At 45.0% G+C, this 17825-nt stretch overlaps 1 protein-coding gene across 2 annotated transcripts; it reads left to right on the top strand.

Annotated features, from left to right (window-relative positions):
- Nucleotides 1–66: 66 nt before the first annotated feature.
- On the top strand, nt 67–17616 carry sec24c (SEC24 homolog C, COPII coat complex component). Of its 2 annotated transcripts, none has more exons than XM_022742588.1 (23): nt 67–194; nt 1973–2151; nt 3093–3219; nt 4319–4485; nt 4638–5372; nt 5463–5605; nt 7915–8023; nt 8267–8394; nt 9026–9164; nt 9268–9383; nt 10263–10387; nt 10776–10967; nt 11075–11168; nt 11574–11690; nt 11821–11991; nt 12126–12222; nt 12370–12515; nt 12761–12899; nt 13312–13430; nt 13928–14107; nt 14313–14498; nt 15037–15126; nt 15876–17616. In XM_022742588.1, the coding sequence occupies exons 2-23, from the start codon at nt 1992–1994 to the stop codon at nt 16014–16016; spliced, it is 3621 nt and encodes a 1206-aa protein (XP_022598309.1). In that variant the 5' UTR covers nt 67–194; nt 1973–1991; the 3' UTR covers nt 16017–17616. The 2 variants fall into 2 exon arrangements, with proteins under 2 accessions (XP_022598309.1, XP_022598308.1); XM_022742587.1 differs by lacking the exon at nt 67–194 and adding an exon at nt 424–451 and having other exon boundaries at nt 15876–16016.
- The last annotated feature ends 209 nt before the right edge of the window (nt 17617–17825 follow it).

Raw genomic sequence — 17825 nt, 5'->3', positions numbered from 1 at the left:
AGTCCCTCTGCGGGTGTCCGGATGTGGACGTGGCACAGCGCTGCAGCAGTTCCGCTGAATGTCCGCTTCTGATACCGAGGAGGGATTAGTGAGAAACACCCCGGGACGACATCGGCTCCAGAGTTTGTCGGCCACCGGGTATCACAGTTTTCTCCGAACAGAGGATAGCCTTTACTATTTTCAACACTTCGGAGGTAGGTTTCGATTTGAGACCAGTTGTTGTGTGACATCCCTGCCCAATTTGACAGGGGAGCTTGGATTTTGCTACGTTAGCTCAATGCTAGCTAATGCTAAGACACGGCTAGCATCGCTCGGCGAAATACCTGGAGGTTTACTAGCTTAGCTGGTGGGCTAACTGTTGCTAGCTCCGGTTGTGGCGATCCGGCCACAGCTGATTCAACCCCTGCTGCTGTCATCGTGATCCAAGCTGTCCGGCTGTGAGCGTTAGCAGGTCAAGTTTGCCCTCATGACTTGAAAGTTTGCTGAACAAAATGTGTTGTTCTTAGACTTGTGGCTGTTAGCAGCATCATTTGTTGAACTAGGCTGTGTTTTGAGATATTGGCTGACATGTTGTGTTGCTAATGTTAGCTAGCCAGCGAGCTAATTGTAATGCGGCACTGAGGTTTGATCCCGTTAACACACTGCTACGCTCGCCAGCTTTTCCTGTTGTCACACTTTACCCCCTCCGAAGCTGGTGATTGATTTTCTTCTCAAATGTCTTTGATCCCGAAGGATTTCGAAACTGCTAACCCAGTTCCCTAATTGTGCAACCCCAGCCAGGGGAGCAGATGTGGGTCACTCAGTAGGCCCGACATACTAAATAGCAGTACGGCTCCAGCGATTGTATTTCTCGTTGTGGCACCTGCACTGCTGAATTATTCAAAGGCCCCGCTCGTTTAGCCCGTGTTTGTCTGTTAGATGATACTCATCACTCTGTCATATAGGTTAGGCCAGTCTCCTCAAGCCACGAGAGTAAACTACGCCACTCGTGTACGTCTGTTAGCAAGGGTTAAGTTGTCATGTGAAATGTAAGAAGTAATCATGCACAGAAAGTTGAGCTACCTTTTGGGGCCTTGTCATAACTCGGCTGGTAGGACCTCTAAGCGTTTTACTCAGGCACACGCATGAGTGCACTACACATGACACACTGTCCTCACAGTATCAGGCCTTTAAGTTCACCCTCATTCCTGAGGAAGTATAAGTTACAAGTATTGAGGTTTGTGTCTGTTTAGCTTTAAATTATTGGTTAAGTTTTGGTCTAGGATAAGTGACTTGTGGTAACGGTGTCATGTACAGTAGTTGTTGTTGCTGTGTGTGTGTGTGTGTGTGTGTGTGTGTGTGTGTGTGTGTGTGTGTGTGTGTGTGTGTGAACTCAATAGTAAGTGACAAAGAAACAATCTGAGGGTGTGGCCAAGACAAACACTAAAAGCCAATAAAGGTGTTGTCAATGAACCAGGAAATATTGATGTCATAAGAAAGTTTGATTTGTGACTGACTGTAGAAACTTTAAGAGCTGTCCAGACTCAGTGTTTAAATTTCTTGTTTCTTAGTTCAGGGGCATGACAAACTCTGCTCAGTCTGGATCAAGTTTGTCTTCTTCAGACTGCCTTCAATTCTGTCAGTCTGTTTTCAGTTGAAAACATAAAGGACTGTACTATAGCTAGAGGACCGTTAAGCTAAATTGGACAACTAGTTAGCAGTAAACATTATTTCTAAGAACAGTTGTTTGTGTTTTTGTTGCAAGCAGTGCTGTGTGCAAAGATTCTCCCCACTCCTGGAAAGAAAGGCCGTCCCTTCAGGCTCACTGGAAACCAAACTATCACAAGAGCCATTATCTTTTTCTAACACCTCTACATCATCTCACAAGCTTTTATACTCCAGGCATCTCAGTATACATCCTGGAAACAGGCTAATTAAGTTTAGTCCTAATTGGCGATGAGTCTCTTTATGACTGTGTCACTATTTTATCCAGATTTAGGGATGAACTGAGGATGAATGTAAACCAGCACACTCCAATGGCCTCTCCATACGGCCAGCCCCAGCCTGGCTACAGCCAGCCCGGCTACACTCCCCTGGATGGAGGTTACCCCGCCCCCTACCCACCCTACAACGGCCCTGCTTCAGCTTACCAGCCTGGGGTTCCGCCACAAGGTAAAATGCAGCTTCTGAGCGACAGTGCGTCTGAATGAGTGACAGTGAGAGAGAGTGATACCAGTACAGCTGTGATGCTCCTCAAGCATTCACAACGCCATAACCTTGGAGTGTCCTACCTGCTTCCTGCCATGTGGGTGATCATGTATGTGTGTGAGAAAAGCACTGTGCCAGTGCACACTAATCTAAATCTCAACTGCCCTCTCATTTCTTCACGTTGCTTTACGCATTTCCCACATCTCTCTGTATTTGCCTTCTTTCCCCTCTTTTCTTGTATTTCAGGTTATTCTCCTTTCACAAGCTTTCCCTCTAAGGCTGTGGCATCCAACCCAGTCTCTGACCTCTCCTCTCCTCTTGACTTAGGTAACTGCCTCCTCTCTTTTTCTCAATCATTTCACACTCCTCATGCTCTGCAATCATCGAGTCCTCTCTGTAGCTACAGGCATTAATCTTGCTGCCACGACCTTTTCTCAGCGTACAATAGAAGAAGTGCTTTTGAGTCAGAGACTATTATTTATAGCAACTAACTAGTTATTAACCCTTTTATTTACCAAAGTTTTGTAGTAACCAGAAATGTCAATTCCGCTTTAATGATGAGAAAGAGATGTTTCCCATTAAACAGCAAAAACAAAGACAAGCTGTCAACCTGACAGATTTTAGGTAGATTCTCATGTTCATTTCCAGCCTTGATCAGATCATTGGTCCCATGAAAACGACTCACCCTCTTAGCGCAGTCCCTGCCAGCCTGGTTTCAGTACGTAGTCTGTGCTTCTAACTCCAGAGGCAAAATTTTGAACTCATTTAGTTCTAAAACGCGGCCAATAGCCATGTTTAGCTTGCTGCACCAATCTCGTCTCATGAGAAAGACCGATATCAGGATTATTCGTAGCAGGTATTTCTGTGTGTAGGTATGTGTGTAATCTTTTGTCCCTGCTTTTCAGGTCCTGCCAGGGGTCCTCCCACCTCTGGACCCCCGCCGGTCTCAGCGCCTCAACAATATAATCAGTACAGTCACAGTCAAGGGGATATGCAGAATGGACCCCCACCTATGACGCAAGCGCCACCCAGGTAATTACATATTTATTGATTGTTCTGTTTAGCAAAAATGTACCTGTGATTTCATTTAAACAACCTGCAGACAAGGGTGACATCTTTGTAGGTGTTTAAAAAAAGAAAAAAAGAAAAAAGAAACCCAAACCCAATTGAAGTGCGTTCACTTGAAGCAGGTTATTCAAATTCTGGAGCCCTCCCTTCAGCTCAGTCACGTGGTTGACACAATCCATTTAAAGACACCAGACAACTGCACTGAGACTGTCTGAACCCCCAGGAGTCGGTGCTCCGCTAACTACTACTCCTGTCGTGTGGTTCGTTAAAGAGTGAAAGCAGAAAACAAGCAAAGCAAATTATTCAAAAACGCACTCAATGTGATGCATATTAAGAGACGGTTGATGAATTGTAATAGACAGCAGGTGCTCGTGCTTAAAACGTAGAGCACAGTAAGTGAACAGAGAGAAGACGGGAGGTCCAGTTGCTGCTCATATTCAGGGCTGTGCGTTTTATGTATGTGCAGGTTTTAAATGCTAAATAAGGTCAGGTTGCTGCAAAGACCAGAGACCAGAAAGGTCCATCAAGCGAGAATTAATGCAGGAAACTCTTGTCATCAGAAAGGATAGATAGATAGATAGATAGATAGATAGATAGATAGATAGATAGATAGATAGATAGATAGATAGATGAGCCACTTTTCTCAAATGCATTGTTTGTGGTTGAACGTTAAAAACAAATATCCAGATGTTCAGCTGTGGAAAGTGGTTGTGGATGTCAGTTTGTCTTTGTTGGATTTAGTCAGACTTTGGATGGAAGGAAGAACCTTGTGCTGCGTTATGATCTCTCCCTTCATGAAGTCTCTCTGCTGCTACTTTCCCCATCTGAAGTCTTTGTTCCGCACATGTGTCCATGTAAAAAAGCCACTTAAAACCCTGTCACCTGCACACATGGCAGAGAAATCATTGTTCTCCAGGTGTAGTGTAACTGGGGAAACCAGGTCTCTCTAATCCCCTACCCCCATTATGTTTGTACGAAGTTTAAGAAATCAGCTTATTATAGGAAGCCAACTGTAACCTGTTTGATTTCATGTAAACACACCAAATGATTTGTGTTTTTCCAGGCCTGCCGCTTCGCAGCCATACAACCAGGGAGCTATGAACCTGTCAGGGCCGCACCCCAGCTATCCCCAACACTACGGGCCCCAACCCACAGTACAGCAGGTGACCAACCAGATGACTGGGATGCAGATCACCTCCGGACCACCAACCCCAGCAGGGCCAGGATATGGTAAATATGGATGGAGTTATACTTGAGTGCAATGTAATTTCCTGGAACAATGAGGGAAATGTGGACAGGTGTGTGTTGTAAATACACGTAGTCACAGTCACAGACTCTGACACCAGGAGACGTTCACACTGTCTGTCGCTCTCTCTCCTCAGTTCCACCTCACAGCTCCCAGCCTCCTGTCAGTACCGCCTACTCAGCCGCACCTCAGCCCTCCTACACCCAAGCTCCTCCCCCCACGTCCTCCGCTCCCACCCAGCCACCACCTCCAAGCGGCCCTGCAACTTCTCAGCAATACTACGGAGGCCCACTGCCTCCTTCGCAACAGCCATTCAACTCTTCTCTTCCCCCTACCTCTCAACAGCAGTTCACCTCCTCTGCGCCGCCGCCTCCTTCCTCTCAGCAAACCTTTCCTCCCTCCTCCTACTCGGGTCCCATGCCTCCACCCAGCCAAGCTCCTGCTCCCCCAGCGTCCCAGCCACAGCAGTCCTTCCCCCCATCCCAGCCCCCCTTCTCCTCAGCACCTCCACCTGTCAGCCAGCCTGCCTTCATCTCCGGTCCGCCTCCCCCAGCCCAGGGCTCCTTCCAACCTCGAGCACCCCCTCCTTCCTCTCAGCCTGGATCTTTCCCTCCTCCTGGTCCTCTTCCAACCTCAACTCCCTCCGGCCAATACCCAGGCCCAATGCCACCCCAGCAGCAGCCCCCTCCATCCCAACCACCCCCGTATCACTCAGGTCCACCTCCTCCCAGAGCTCAGATGCCTCCCACTTCTATGGCTCAGAGCAACCACCTGCCTCCAGGACCGCAAGGCCCACCGGGCCCCCCTGGGCCCCTGCAGCAGCCTCCATCTCAGCCTGGCATGCAGGGAGGATACCCTCCTCAGCAGAATGGTGAGGAGACTGCAGCTAAGTGGAAGCTAACTGGATTACTGTCAGCTGTTTTCTCTCTCCATTGCTCAGCTGTTTTCTTTCTCCCTTCAGGTGCGTTTGGGCAGGTGAGAGGCCCTCAGCCTGGCTATGCAGGCCCTTATCCCGGGCAACCAAACTACGGAGCCCCTGCACCAGCACCGGCTCCTGCTCCACCTGCACAGAAAAGACTTGACCCAGATGCCATTCCCAGCCCGGTGAGCAGACACCACAACACAACACAACACCCTGTTGATCTCCGGTCGTTTCTGTTCCTCACATCGTTTTTAGAGACAGGGTCGTTGTGAGGGAAGATGACTTTGAAGCATGACATGTATACTCAGTGACCACTTTATTAGGTACACCTGTACAGTCTATGATGACAGTTTTTTGGCACTGTCAAAGCGGTGTTTGTTCAAATTACCACTGAGGTGACAGTGATGGTGTGTTGTTGTAGTGTATTATATTGAAGGGTGTTTCTAATATTTTTCTCCCTTAATTTATCTAAATAGAGAAAAAAAAATAGAAACACCTCTCAGTACAACGTAATGCAGTCCAACACCACCTAACTATGATCTCCGAGATAAACATATCATTCAATTTACACATTTCCGTCGATGTCAACAAAAACCGAACTCTATAAATTTCACGAAGAGACACGGAAACGGTGGCCAAAAAACAGCTGGTCGCCTCAGGCAGCCAAAATGGAGCCCGAACACAGCACAGGCGCTGGCTGTGGTCATTTCAGGTTGGATTGTACAGGTGCACTTAATAATATGAGCAATGAGGGTATATGATTTTGCGTGCACCACTTAGGGCTGGGCAGTAATTTCCTATTCTTCTTATTGAACTGGATTTCTAATGACTATTGTATATAATTCAATGTAATATTTAATGAATGTCATTATCATACAGCTGTCATGGTTCATTATAATTGACTTTGACATGGAGTTATTCATTCATTTTGTTTACTGTATTTATTGTCATAATGCTGTTTTTTATGGCGCCTTTATGAAAAAGAGAGAATTTTATGTCATTTATGGAATAAGAAAAGTTTTTTTTTTTAAATGAATCCATATAAATGAGTTTACTCAACCTGGGGCATCACATTCTCCACTGGCCTTCACAGCATGTATTGATTTTGACCCTTGGACTATCTTGATACTGCCCAGCTGTAGCAGCACAGAAATCTAACAGTTATATTTTCACTTTGTTTGTGTCCTTAAAGCTGCTTAGCATGTGTGTCAAACAGGCTACTGGTGTATTAGTTTATATCTCCTTGCACCTGACTGTCTACAATACCACTAATCTATAATCAATACTACTGACCAGTTTCTGTCTGAATAACAACAATGCTGCTTGCTGCTCAGCAGAGTATTTGCTGAGTTCTCTCTTCTCACCCTCCCTTTTTTTTATCTTTTCACTCTTTGTATTCATTTATTTTGTGCCGTTTCGCACAATTTGCTGGACAAACTTTTGAATGTAAAGCAAGCGTCTGACATGCCGGCTGTGCAGAAATCAAGACATAGAATAGATCCAGACGCTATCCCCAGCCCAGTAAGTTTCCTGTGTGCCTGCTTCTTCCTCTGCTTCATCCTGTCGTCTCTGCTCGCTTTGCGATAACCCACGGCTTTCACCTCCTGTTCCCTCCTTCTAACCCCTCGGAGTCAGTGACATTCACAACGTGAGGGACGGGCTCCTGGTGGAAATAAGAACAATGTAGACTTTGCTGTATTAATGTTTCTGTGTCCAGTAGGAAATGTAAATATAGACTGATGCTGCATTGGCATTTTAGTATCTGTTCATTCCAGCTGTAATGCCCACATAAAAACACCACAGTAAATTACAGTTTAAAGGAAAGTTCATCATTTTTGGAACTACGTTTACTTCCTGAATTTTGCGTAGAGTTAGATGAGAAGAATGACACCACTCTCATTTCATCATAGTCTCATAGTCTGGACAAACTGAGACTACTGTAGTTTTTTTTGTCTTGAGTTTGTCATTCATCATAAACCTCAGACAGTCACTCCCCCTCTTAATCCTTTTCCATGCTGTGCATGCTAGCCTGCAACATTTTTGACTTACCCACAATTCCTTGCATTGATGGCATGCCTTGATAAATCCTGACATTTTTCCAAGGGGATGTCATTGAGTTTTTGTTTTTATCATATTTGTGAATCTACACAAACGGCTTCAGCATGAACCTCCTCCATCTGTCACCTGACTCCTGGCTTGAAAATGAAGTTTGTGTCCACGAATGTTGACAGATTGTGTGTTTAGTAGCTGTGTGTGTGCGTGTGTGTGTGTGCATGCCTGTGCGTGTGTGTGTGTCTGTAGGGGTTGTGTGTGCGTGCGTGTGTGTGTGTCTGCAGGGTTTGTGTGAAAGTCCTCTCCTGCATGGGTGTTCCTCTTTTAGACTTAGTGAGACCTGGGACAGTGTCATGTGCACTCAAACGTGTGTATGTGTGTGTATTTATAGTGTGAACATTTCTGGATTAAGAATATTTGTGTACCCTCTCCTTTTCAGATCCAGGTAATAGAGGATGACAAGGCTAAGAGCACCGAGCCATTCACCACAGGGGTCAGAGGTCAGGCCCCACCGCTGGTCACCACCAACTTTCAGGTCAAAGACCAAGGTCGGTTAAACTTTCGTTAGAAACATAAAATCTGGCGGCGTCTCAGTTATTGAGGAAATGTTGCTCATTCACGTTCCCCTTCCTTCTTCTTCCAAAGAGTTGCAGAGAATTAAACTTGTGCGATTTTGATTACAAAATCATCCTCAAGATCTCTTCTATTCCCCAACTTGTTACTGCGGGAGAAGTGAGGATGTTGCTGTGTAGTGATCGTGATATTAATGGAAGGTTTGCGTCTGTGTTTAGGGAACGCCAGTCCCAGGTTTGTCCGCTGTACGGCGTACAATATGCCTTGCACAGCCGATATGGCCAAGCAGTCTCAAGTGCCACTGGCCGCCGTCATCAAGCCCCTCGCCACGCTGCCGCCAGATGAGGTGAGCCCCCCCCTCCCCCGTCTTTCCAGTGTTGTAAATGTTATATTTAATTTAATTATTGAAATGCAGCTTTTATTGCACGATGAGAGAGGAAATGTGTTCATTGTAAAGCTCTTTGAAAGCAAAAGCAGGAAGATGCATAATACACAGCACTTATGGCAAGGCTGCCCAAAACACAAGTGTTAACCTTAGCCATCAGCAAGCTTCCTCTGCAGTTCACCCTCTTCATCTGTACGTACCACAGTGCAGCTCTATCCTCCGCTGAGATTTTCATAACAGGTGGGACTTTTTTTCTTTTCTTTTTTTTTTCCCCTGAGCTTGATTTGAAAAAAGATTAGTTTTCAGGGCAATGCCTGATGTGTAGTTGTTGTCACGGGATGCCTGTAACATCAGCGGGATAATCTTTTCTGAAAACCATAGAGATGGGAGCGGCTGCGTGACCTGGTTTCCGGCATTCGCCACATGTGTAACCAATATTCATTCGGACTGGATTAGTTCTACGTTGCATCCTTTTTGGCAGGAAAAAAAACAAAAAACAAAAGAGGGTGTAAATATGAACTACTAAGAGTGTGGCACACATCACCGCCTGAATTGTGATTCTCTTATTCCTTTCATTGAACCTGTTCGGCAGACCCCTCCGTACCTGGTGGACCATGGCGAGGGCGGTCCAATCCGGTGCAACCGCTGCAAGGCCTACATGTGTCCCTACATGCAGTTCATAGAGGGAGGTCGCCGCTTCCAGTGTGGGTTTTGCAGCTGCGTCACAGAGGGTGAGTTTGTGTCTGTGTTCATGTCAACCGTGCGCAAGCTACATGTTTTTCTAAATTGAACTGTATTTATGTTTATCGCTCCTCTCTTTTTTTCCCCCCACAGTGCCTCCACATTACTTCCAGCATCTGGACCACACTGGGAAGAGGGTGGACTGTTACGACAGGCCGGAGCTCTCGCTGGGCAGCTACGAGTTCCTGGCCACTGTCGACTACTGTAAGGTAGGACCTGCTACCTAATTATTATGTGTCCGCAACGGATCGTTTACCCTTCAATTCCCTCGGGGATCTGCAAAATGAATTCTCTGGAGTTAGGAGTTTGTTTTATGAGTTTTTCTGAGGGAGTCAGAATGATAGAATAATAATTAAAAAGCCATCAACAGTACTGTCCAAGAACGACGCGGGAAATATTAGTTGTTATCCAATGAGCAAATAAAAGCAAAGCCTGTAAGCTACTGCTGCAAATCAGTCTCAGGAAAATTGGCTCGGTACATTTTATTTAATGGGCATCAGATTGGAAATGAGGCTGTGCAGGGCAGATAACAAAACAGTTTGTTACTCTGATACTGGTTCTGGATCGATTCTGGTATTGATGGGACAGGAAACTGAAACAAGAACAAGTCCAACCAATATTGAAGTTTCTGTCAAATTATCTGATAGAGTAGATAAATTTATATATATATATATATTTCTTTTTTATCTCTTCATCTTTGCATTACTAAATCTCTCTTGATCCTGACTCTCCCAGCTATGGTGGAGCGGTCATTTATATTGTTGAGCCTTGTTCTCTGTGGTTCTGACTTTGGATTCAGGTTTTTCCTTTGACTAATAAGAAAGTGCAGGTGTGACACCAACACAGTGACTGGTTTTATGCTTGGATTTAATCAGTGATTACAATATATTCATTAGAAAACAAAGTACAGTAAATTTAATTGGGATGCCTTCAAGGAGAAAGATCCGTATGTAGCGTCTCTGTTTGTTACTGCTCCACCACATGTTGAACTGAACAAACAGTGATGTTCCAGAGTCTGCCTGTGGTTAATGTGTTAGTGTTATTTACACGTCTTCATACGGAGAATTTTTTCCTTCTGTCTTCAACAGAACAACAAGCTTCCTCAGCCTCCAGCCTTCATCTTCCTCATCGACGTGTCCTACAACGCTGTGAAGAGCGGCATGGTCAGCATCGTCTGCCAGGAACTCAAGACCCTTCTAGACTACCTGCCCAGGTGCTCAAACACACACACACAAACACACACGCTGGAGGAAGCGTTGGTAAGAAGCAGGGAAAGGGTGAAGGAGGAAGAGAGGAAGCAATAAATGGGAGCAGTAAAGAAAAGGCAGATGAAGGGAAAGATTGAATAGAAGAGGTAGAAAGGAAGGACAGGAGAGGAGAGGAAGAAATCAAGCTTGCAGCAAAGAGGAAGTAAAGAAGCAGAGAGAGTCAGAAATGGAAAAGAAAGAAGGGGATGTGATGAAGGAGAAACATTTCCTCTTAATCATGAGGACTTACTAAACAAACTGCACTCTGTTAGTTTAGACGCTCCCTTCTAGTTCGTGTAAAGAAATGTGATCTTGACCTTTTCCCCCCGTTTCCTCCTCCGCCTCTGCGTCCAGGGAGAACCCAGAGATGGACTCCGTGGTGCGGGTGGGTTTCGTCACCTACAACAAGGTTTTGCACTTCTACAACGTCAAGGGGAGCCTGGCGCAGCCCCAGATGCTGGTGGTGTCGGACGTATCGGACATGTTCGTGCCCCTGCTCGACGGCTTCCTGGTCAACGTCAACGAGAGCCGGCTAGTTATCGAGAGGTGGGGGCAGACGGGAAGCAGACGCTCGCACATTAGCAGATACATGAGGTGTCTATGGAGAGACAAAAATCGATCCCATTTAATGACACAATGTTTGTGCTCGCCAGTTTACTGGACCAGATCCCAGAGATGTTTGCAGACACCAGGGAGACGGAGACGGTCTTTGGACCCGTGATCCAGGCAGGACTGGAGGCACTGAAGGTAACTACTCTGCAAAGTCTGGGAAGTCTTCCAAAGGCTTGATGTATTTATTCAGAGTTTGACAATGAAAAACAAAAGTGTAGAAACACAAGAGAACAAAACTATATTGTTCAGTTTAAACTTTCTACGTCGACCGTTTTCCTGACAAGTTACAGAAATGACACCTTTTTCCAGAATTTTAGTTTTGTCACTTAAAGTTCCTGGAGCTTTTTGGAATAATATTGTGTGACGTCGCTCTTTGTAAACACTTCCTTCAGGTCGAAAAGGTTTGGATTTCTCAAACTAAATATGCAGGAATGACTCGGATGGATCTTAATCCACCCCTGGATACACGAGACTAGACCTGTACAGAGCTGCCGACACGGCTGATGATGATTTATATGCTGCCGTGTGTCGTTTTCTCAGGCTGCGGACTGTGCAGGGAAGCTGTTTGTGTTTCACACCTCTCTGCCCATCGCCGAGGCTCCTGGGAAATTAAAGAACAGAGAAGACAAGAAGCTGATCGGGACGGATAAGGAGAAGGTGAACGCGTAGTGTAGCAGAGTTGTGCTTTGTTGTGTACTCGGCTGTATGTGTTGCGTATGTAGCTCCTTGATACGTATCTTATCATTTACTCCACACTGACTCTCCTCCCTCTCCTGTCGTTCCTCAGTCTCTGTTTCAGCCTCAGGTGGGTTTCTACAGCACCCTCGCTAAGGAGTGTGTAGCCCAGGGCTGCTGCGTAGATCTCTTCCTCTTCCCCAACCAGTACGTGGATGTTGCCACGTTAGGGGTGGTTCCCGTCTCCACCGGAGGTTCAGTCTACAAATACACCTACTTCCAGGTGAGGGGAAGTCGCTCTCCTCCTCCTCCTCCAGCCTCGCTCTGGACCTGCTCCAGGTTTTCTCGTTTTGTTTCGTACTGCCGCTGAAACGATGACGTGTCTCATCAGTGTGTTTTTGTTTTCTTCATCACCAGGCTCAGTCAGATCAGGAGCGGTTCCTGAACGACCTCAGACGAGACGTCCAGAAACTAGTCGGGTTCGATGCCGTCATGAGGGTGCGAACCAGCACAGGTGAGACTCCCCCCTCCCCTCACTTGAAAACAACAACAACAACAAAAAAAAAAAAAATTAGTCAAGATTGAGAGAAATGTGACGGTGTCCTCTCCTGGCTCCGTCCTCACCCTCTCCCTCCCCTCCCCTCCCCTCCCCTCCCCTCAGGTATCCGGGCGACTGACTTCTTCGGCTCCTTCTTCATGAGCAACACCACAGATGTGGAGCTGGCAGGCCTGGACTGTGACAAGGCCATCACCGTCGAGTTCAAGCACGACGACAAGCTCAGCGAGGAGACAGGGGCGCTCATGCAGGTGTGCACATCTGTCTTTGGAACAAAATCTTTTTTCTTGGAGGGAACACACTTTATTTAGGGTTTTTAAATCAGATATTGTGGGATAGTCTTACAACTTGCAGGATGTGGAGGACTGATTTAGCGGTGTTTTAAAGCAGAAACACAACAGGAAAAGTGGCTTTACCGAATTACTTAAATACCCTCACCCTTTTACATTTTGTAAAAAGATAACGTGACGTATCCGTCTCATTTGTTTCCCCGCAGTGCGCCGTGCTGTACACCAGCTGCAGCGGACAGAGGCGTCTCCGCATCCACAACATGGCCGTCAACTGTTGCTCTCAGCTGGCTGACCTCTACCGCAACTGTGAGACCGACACAATCATCAACTTCTTCTCCAAATACGGTGAGAACAATTCTCGGCTCGCAGACTCGGACACATTCACAATAACAAGCAAACAGGTGATAGACTCAGGACAGGTGTCGCTTCGGTCCAATCAAACCCTCTTGTGAACATAGCAGAGATATCTAGACCAATATATAACACAAAAGGCTCCCATATTCTGCGAAATACAGTGTCTTTGCAATGTAACGTGCATGTCAAATAATCCAAAGATACATATTCAAGTATAATTTTATGCCAATATGTTTTGGATGGAACTGTACAGAAACATTTTCGAAAATTTCTATCTGTGTGTGTGTGTGTGTGTGTGTGTGTGTGTGTGTGTGTGTGTGTGTGTGTGTGTTGTGTGTGTGTGTGTGTGTGTGTGTGTGTGTGTGTGTGTGTGTGTGTGTGTGTGTGTGTGTGTGTGGGGCAGCTTTCCGTGGCATCCTGAACAACCCCACTAAGGCGGTGAGAGACACTCTGGTCAACCAGTGCGCTCAGATTCTGGCCTGCTACCGGAAGAACTGCGCGAGCCCCTCATCAGCTGGTCAGGTACTGAGAAAACCTCCATTGTTGTTTCCTGCTTTTTAGATTTGTGCTTCTTTCATCCACATTTTCACAACTTTTGGTTCAGGACTCAAAAGACTTCAGTTTAGTTTTTATTAGAAAATAGAATAAGATCCACTTACTGGCTTTTTCAAAACTCACTGTCATTTGAAAGGTAAAACAATTCATTGATTAATTGAAAAAATGATCAATAAAGAGAACAGTCATTAGTTGCAGCCCTATATCATATATTTGGATCTCCCTCTGTGTATGACCAACGAATGGACAAAAGACTGTGAAATGCATTTGAAAGATCTGAAAAGTTTTTTTTTTTTTTTTTTTTACTATTCCCAACGTCCGGAATGAACTTGACGCTCGTTTGTCACATGTCAGTCAAGAAAACTCAAATTTACACATTATCATGAAGTATTTAGCTATTTGAAGATGTTACCTTGGTCTGTGACATGTGTTTGTGTGTGTGTGTGTGTGTGTGTGTTTTCCAGCTCATCCTCCCAGAGTGCATGAAGCTGTTACCGGTCTATCTGAACTGCGTGCTGAAGAGCGACGTGCTGCTGCCGGGAGCCGACGTCTCGTTGGACGACCGGGCTTACCTGAGGCAGCTGATCAGCTGCATGGACGTCGCAGAGACACACGTCTTCTTCTACCCCCGCCTGCTGCCACTGGTGAGATCACACACACACACACACACACACTAAAGAAAGGTTTAAAATGGCTTAGAAAAAGGCTCAGTTCATCTGTGCCATTAGAGTAATATTCATGTTTACAGGGGATGAAAATGTAAGACTCTCGACTACATGTAATGTTTGATCAGTAGATGGTGAGGCTAACATATTCATCTCATGTTGTCACTCCCCTTTAACTTTCCAGATGAAGTTGGAGGGCGGGTCGTTGCCGGTGGCGGTGAGGGACTCGGAGGAGAGGCTGTCGAAAGGTGGCGTTTACCTCCTGGAGACGGGGCTCCACCTCTTCCTGTGGGTGGGAGCCAGCGCTCAGCAGGAGCTGCTGCTCAACATCTTTGGCACGCCGAGCTTCAGCCAGATCGACCCGAGCATGGTGAGAGGAAATGGATTTACCGCCATGTTGTTTGTTGACCCCCGCCGACCGACCCACAGCTGATGGTTTAATCCTAGTTTGTGTTTGTGAGGCCGAACTCATCTCTAATACACACCGCGCTGCAGTCCATCAGTTAGTCATGTGAGAAATTACAGTTACAGTTAATACGACACCTAGAAGTCAACATTACAAGCTGTTTATTTTTAATTTTTTTTAACAACATATATTGTTTCATCTTAACCTGTCTGACAGTAAAAGTTGAATTTCATTTTCTCCAGTAGAAAACAGTCAATTCTTTCCGCTCATATTTTACACTCTACAGTAAAACGAGTTGTCAGGGTCACAGACAAATTAAATTAAATTTTTTGTGATGTAAATTCGAACATTGTGACACATTTTTTTATCAGGGTGTGTTTTACATGCATAATGTGATTTATCGATATTGGAAGAATATTGTGTTACTGTGATATTGATTCATTCTAAACACCCAGCCTTGTGTTAGTCTGTCACTTCTGAATGTCTGTGCTCTGTCTTGCAGACAAGTCTGCCAGTGCTGGATAATCCCTTCTCTCAGAGACTCCGAGAGATCGTCGACTCCTTCAGAGCGCAGCGATCACGATACATGAAGGCAAGCGCTCTCTCTTCCATATTCCCCCTCTGATATCTTTAAGTCCAAACACTTTGTCTCCCTCTTTTGTTCTTTCTCTGTCCCTTCTTGGGCTGGGTACCAGTTAAAACACTTTTTGATACCAGTGCCAGTAACTGGTAACTAAGTGTCTGTATCCATATCTAAACAATATTTTTTTTTTGTTTGATTTTATTTTATTTTTATTTTTTTTTGATGCCTTACTGTAAAAAAAAGTCTACATGTTTTTCCTCACATCCCCTTTTTTTTACATTTAAAGTATCAATATCAAGACAAAGAAGATGAACAGGACATTTATTTAAACTTGGTTAATAAATATAAATTTTGAAATAACATCTAAAAATAATAAAGAAATTTAACAAAACATTTGTCAGCAACTATTTCGATAGATTTGAATCATCAGTTGTCGAGCAAATTGTCGATCATCAAGCAAAAATATCAAACTGTCTTTGATTTCCAGTTTCCCAAATGTGAGGATTTAATACTTTTCTCTTTGTTATATAATTGCAAATTGATTATTTAAAATAAGGGATTTTGTTTAAGAGCCCTTGGGCCCCGTTAAAATATTCAGATGTTTCAAAGACACAAGTTTTAGTCAATTTATTAAGAAAATAATCAATAGAAGATGAATCAGCCCTACTTGGATATAATAAAGAAAATAAAGAAGTCCACAGGTTTGAAACCGGGTCCCGCTCGTTGTGTCTCACACTCCTCTCTCCTCTCTCCTGCAGCTGATGGTGGTGAAACAGGAAGACAGAGCTGAGCTGATATTCAGGCACTTCCTGGTCGAGGACAAGTGCGCCAGCGGGGGAGCGTCATACGTGGACTTCTTGTGTCACATGCACAAGGAGATCCGCCAGCTTCTCAGCTAGGCCACCCCCCCACCCCCCACCCCCCTATCTGAAATTCCCATGTTCACCTGTATGACTCCCCACCACTGACCCCTGCCTGGTTCACCCCTCCTTGTGAAAGAAAGAAAGAAAGCGCTTTATCTTTTTTTTTTCTTTTTTTTTTCTTTTTTTTTAAAAACCTAATAAACTAAAGCTCTCCTTACTGTCTGCCACAGACCAGCTGGCAGATCTACTGTCGTGTGAGTGGTAATGTGTGTGCATGTGTGTGTGAGAGTGTGTGTGAGCGAGCGAGCGAGAGAGAGAGAGAGAGAGAGAGAGAGAGAGGATCCGATGTTAATAGAGCTTTACTCTGCCTCAAATCTCCTGCTCCAACACAGCAGGAGCAGAATAACTGACGAGGGAGGGTAATGTGTATATACACACGTGAACAATTATGTATGCAACAGACTGATCGAGTGACGGGGGGGGGCGACTGATGTTGACTGTAGTCGGTGTACTGTCTGTATTACTAGCACTGAAAGGCTGTTTTGGGTGCAGAAATGACCCTCAGATAGCAAAACACTTTTTATATGATTGAATCCCAATAGAGTGAAGGACATCTACATACCAAGACATAATGGAATTAAATAAATGCTGTTCTTTCTGTATCTTCTCCCCTTTAATCATGGCCTTAGTATCCCCTCCCCATGCTGCTCCAATCATCCATAATGTGTGCGTGCGTGTGTGTGTTTGTTTCCAGATGTGAGGGGATTCGTTGCCCACTGCCCAACTCTTGTTTTCCAGGTGTGAGCATCTGAATTTAAGCCCTAGATTAAAAGCTCGAGCTGGAGTCTGGTGAGTTCTCACCTGCGGAAATGATTTAAAATCTAAACTCTGGTTTCAGCGTCCACAGATAAACTGAAAATAAAGGTGCACTGACAACCAGTCATTACAGTAATTGGTATAATCCAGATTTGTTCCAATCAGCTTCAGTTGAGTTTTCTTTGTTGATGCGAACATCTGGCTCCAATGTTTGGCCTCGGATGAACCAGATGTGCATTTGAAATTGCTGTCATGATTCTGTTTATGAGAGTTTAAAGTCTATGCAGCACTGTGCGAGGCCAGAGATGAAATAATAAAAAAATAAAATAAAATAAAAAAAATCAAGGAAGGGTGTGAACTTTTGATGTCAGCTTCACAGTGATGGGAAATTGATCAGTTTCTGTGGATCATTCTGTCTGTTGACGGCGTGTATGTGCTGCAGACTTTAAAATAATCAGAAGTTTTGATTTCCAAAAATGTATTAAAAACAAAATGTGAGTTCCAGCAGACAGAAGTGAGCACAGAAGGACAGCGGAAAACTGGACATCAGTTAATGTTTGCAAACTTTTGAGTTGTATCCACACTGACGATGTTCGGTGTGTAAATAAAATATATAATCTGTACAGAATTAATAGAAAATTACAATTTTAAAGACCTGCCTGAGCAGCTGTGGTTTGTTGGTGGTTGGTTTCTCTATCACAGAAGCCGCAATATGAAGTTACGGCTTTTACTGAAGGAGGAAGACGCAGAGGCTTGCTTTGTGGTATGCTTGTGTGTGTGTGTGTGTGTGTGTGTGTGTGCGTGCGTGCGTGCGTGCGTGTGTGCGTGCGCGAGTGTGTGTGCGCGTGTGTGTGTGTGTGAGAATGTGGGGTCGGTCCTGGTGAATTTCTCCTGAGGAACAGAGGGATCAGCCAACACACACACACACACACACACACACCTACCCATTCAATTAATTTCAGTCTTCTTCATTTATCACTTTCTGTTCCTTTTTTATTTTAACTATGTGTCGTTTGTGTTTTTGGTGTG

Source organism: Seriola dumerili, unplaced genomic scaffold, assembly GCF_002260705.1.
Source record: "Seriola dumerili isolate Sdu_G_001 unplaced genomic scaffold, Sdu_1.0 BDQW01000068.1, whole genome shotgun sequence".
In the NCBI taxonomy this organism is placed as follows: domain Eukaryota; kingdom Metazoa; phylum Chordata; class Actinopteri; order Carangiformes; family Carangidae; genus Seriola; species Seriola dumerili.
The sequence above is the reverse complement of the archived record's forward strand: the minus strand, read 5'-3'. Positions and strand labels throughout refer to the sequence as shown.

Bases quoted from the DNA above. Each gene is read 5' to 3' on its own strand.
- sec24c (XM_022742588.1), top strand. From the start codon at position 1,992: ATGAATGTAAACCAGCACACTCCAATGGCCTCTCCATACGGCCAGCCC. The intron at 11,169-11,573 runs GTAACTACTCTG...TCGTTTTCTCAG, and splicing joins CAGGACTGGAGGCACTGAAG to GCTGCGGACTGTGCAGGGAA. The intron at 11,992-12,125 runs GTGAGGGGAAGT...CTTCATCACCAG, and splicing joins ACAAATACACCTACTTCCAG to GCTCAGTCAGATCAGGAGCG.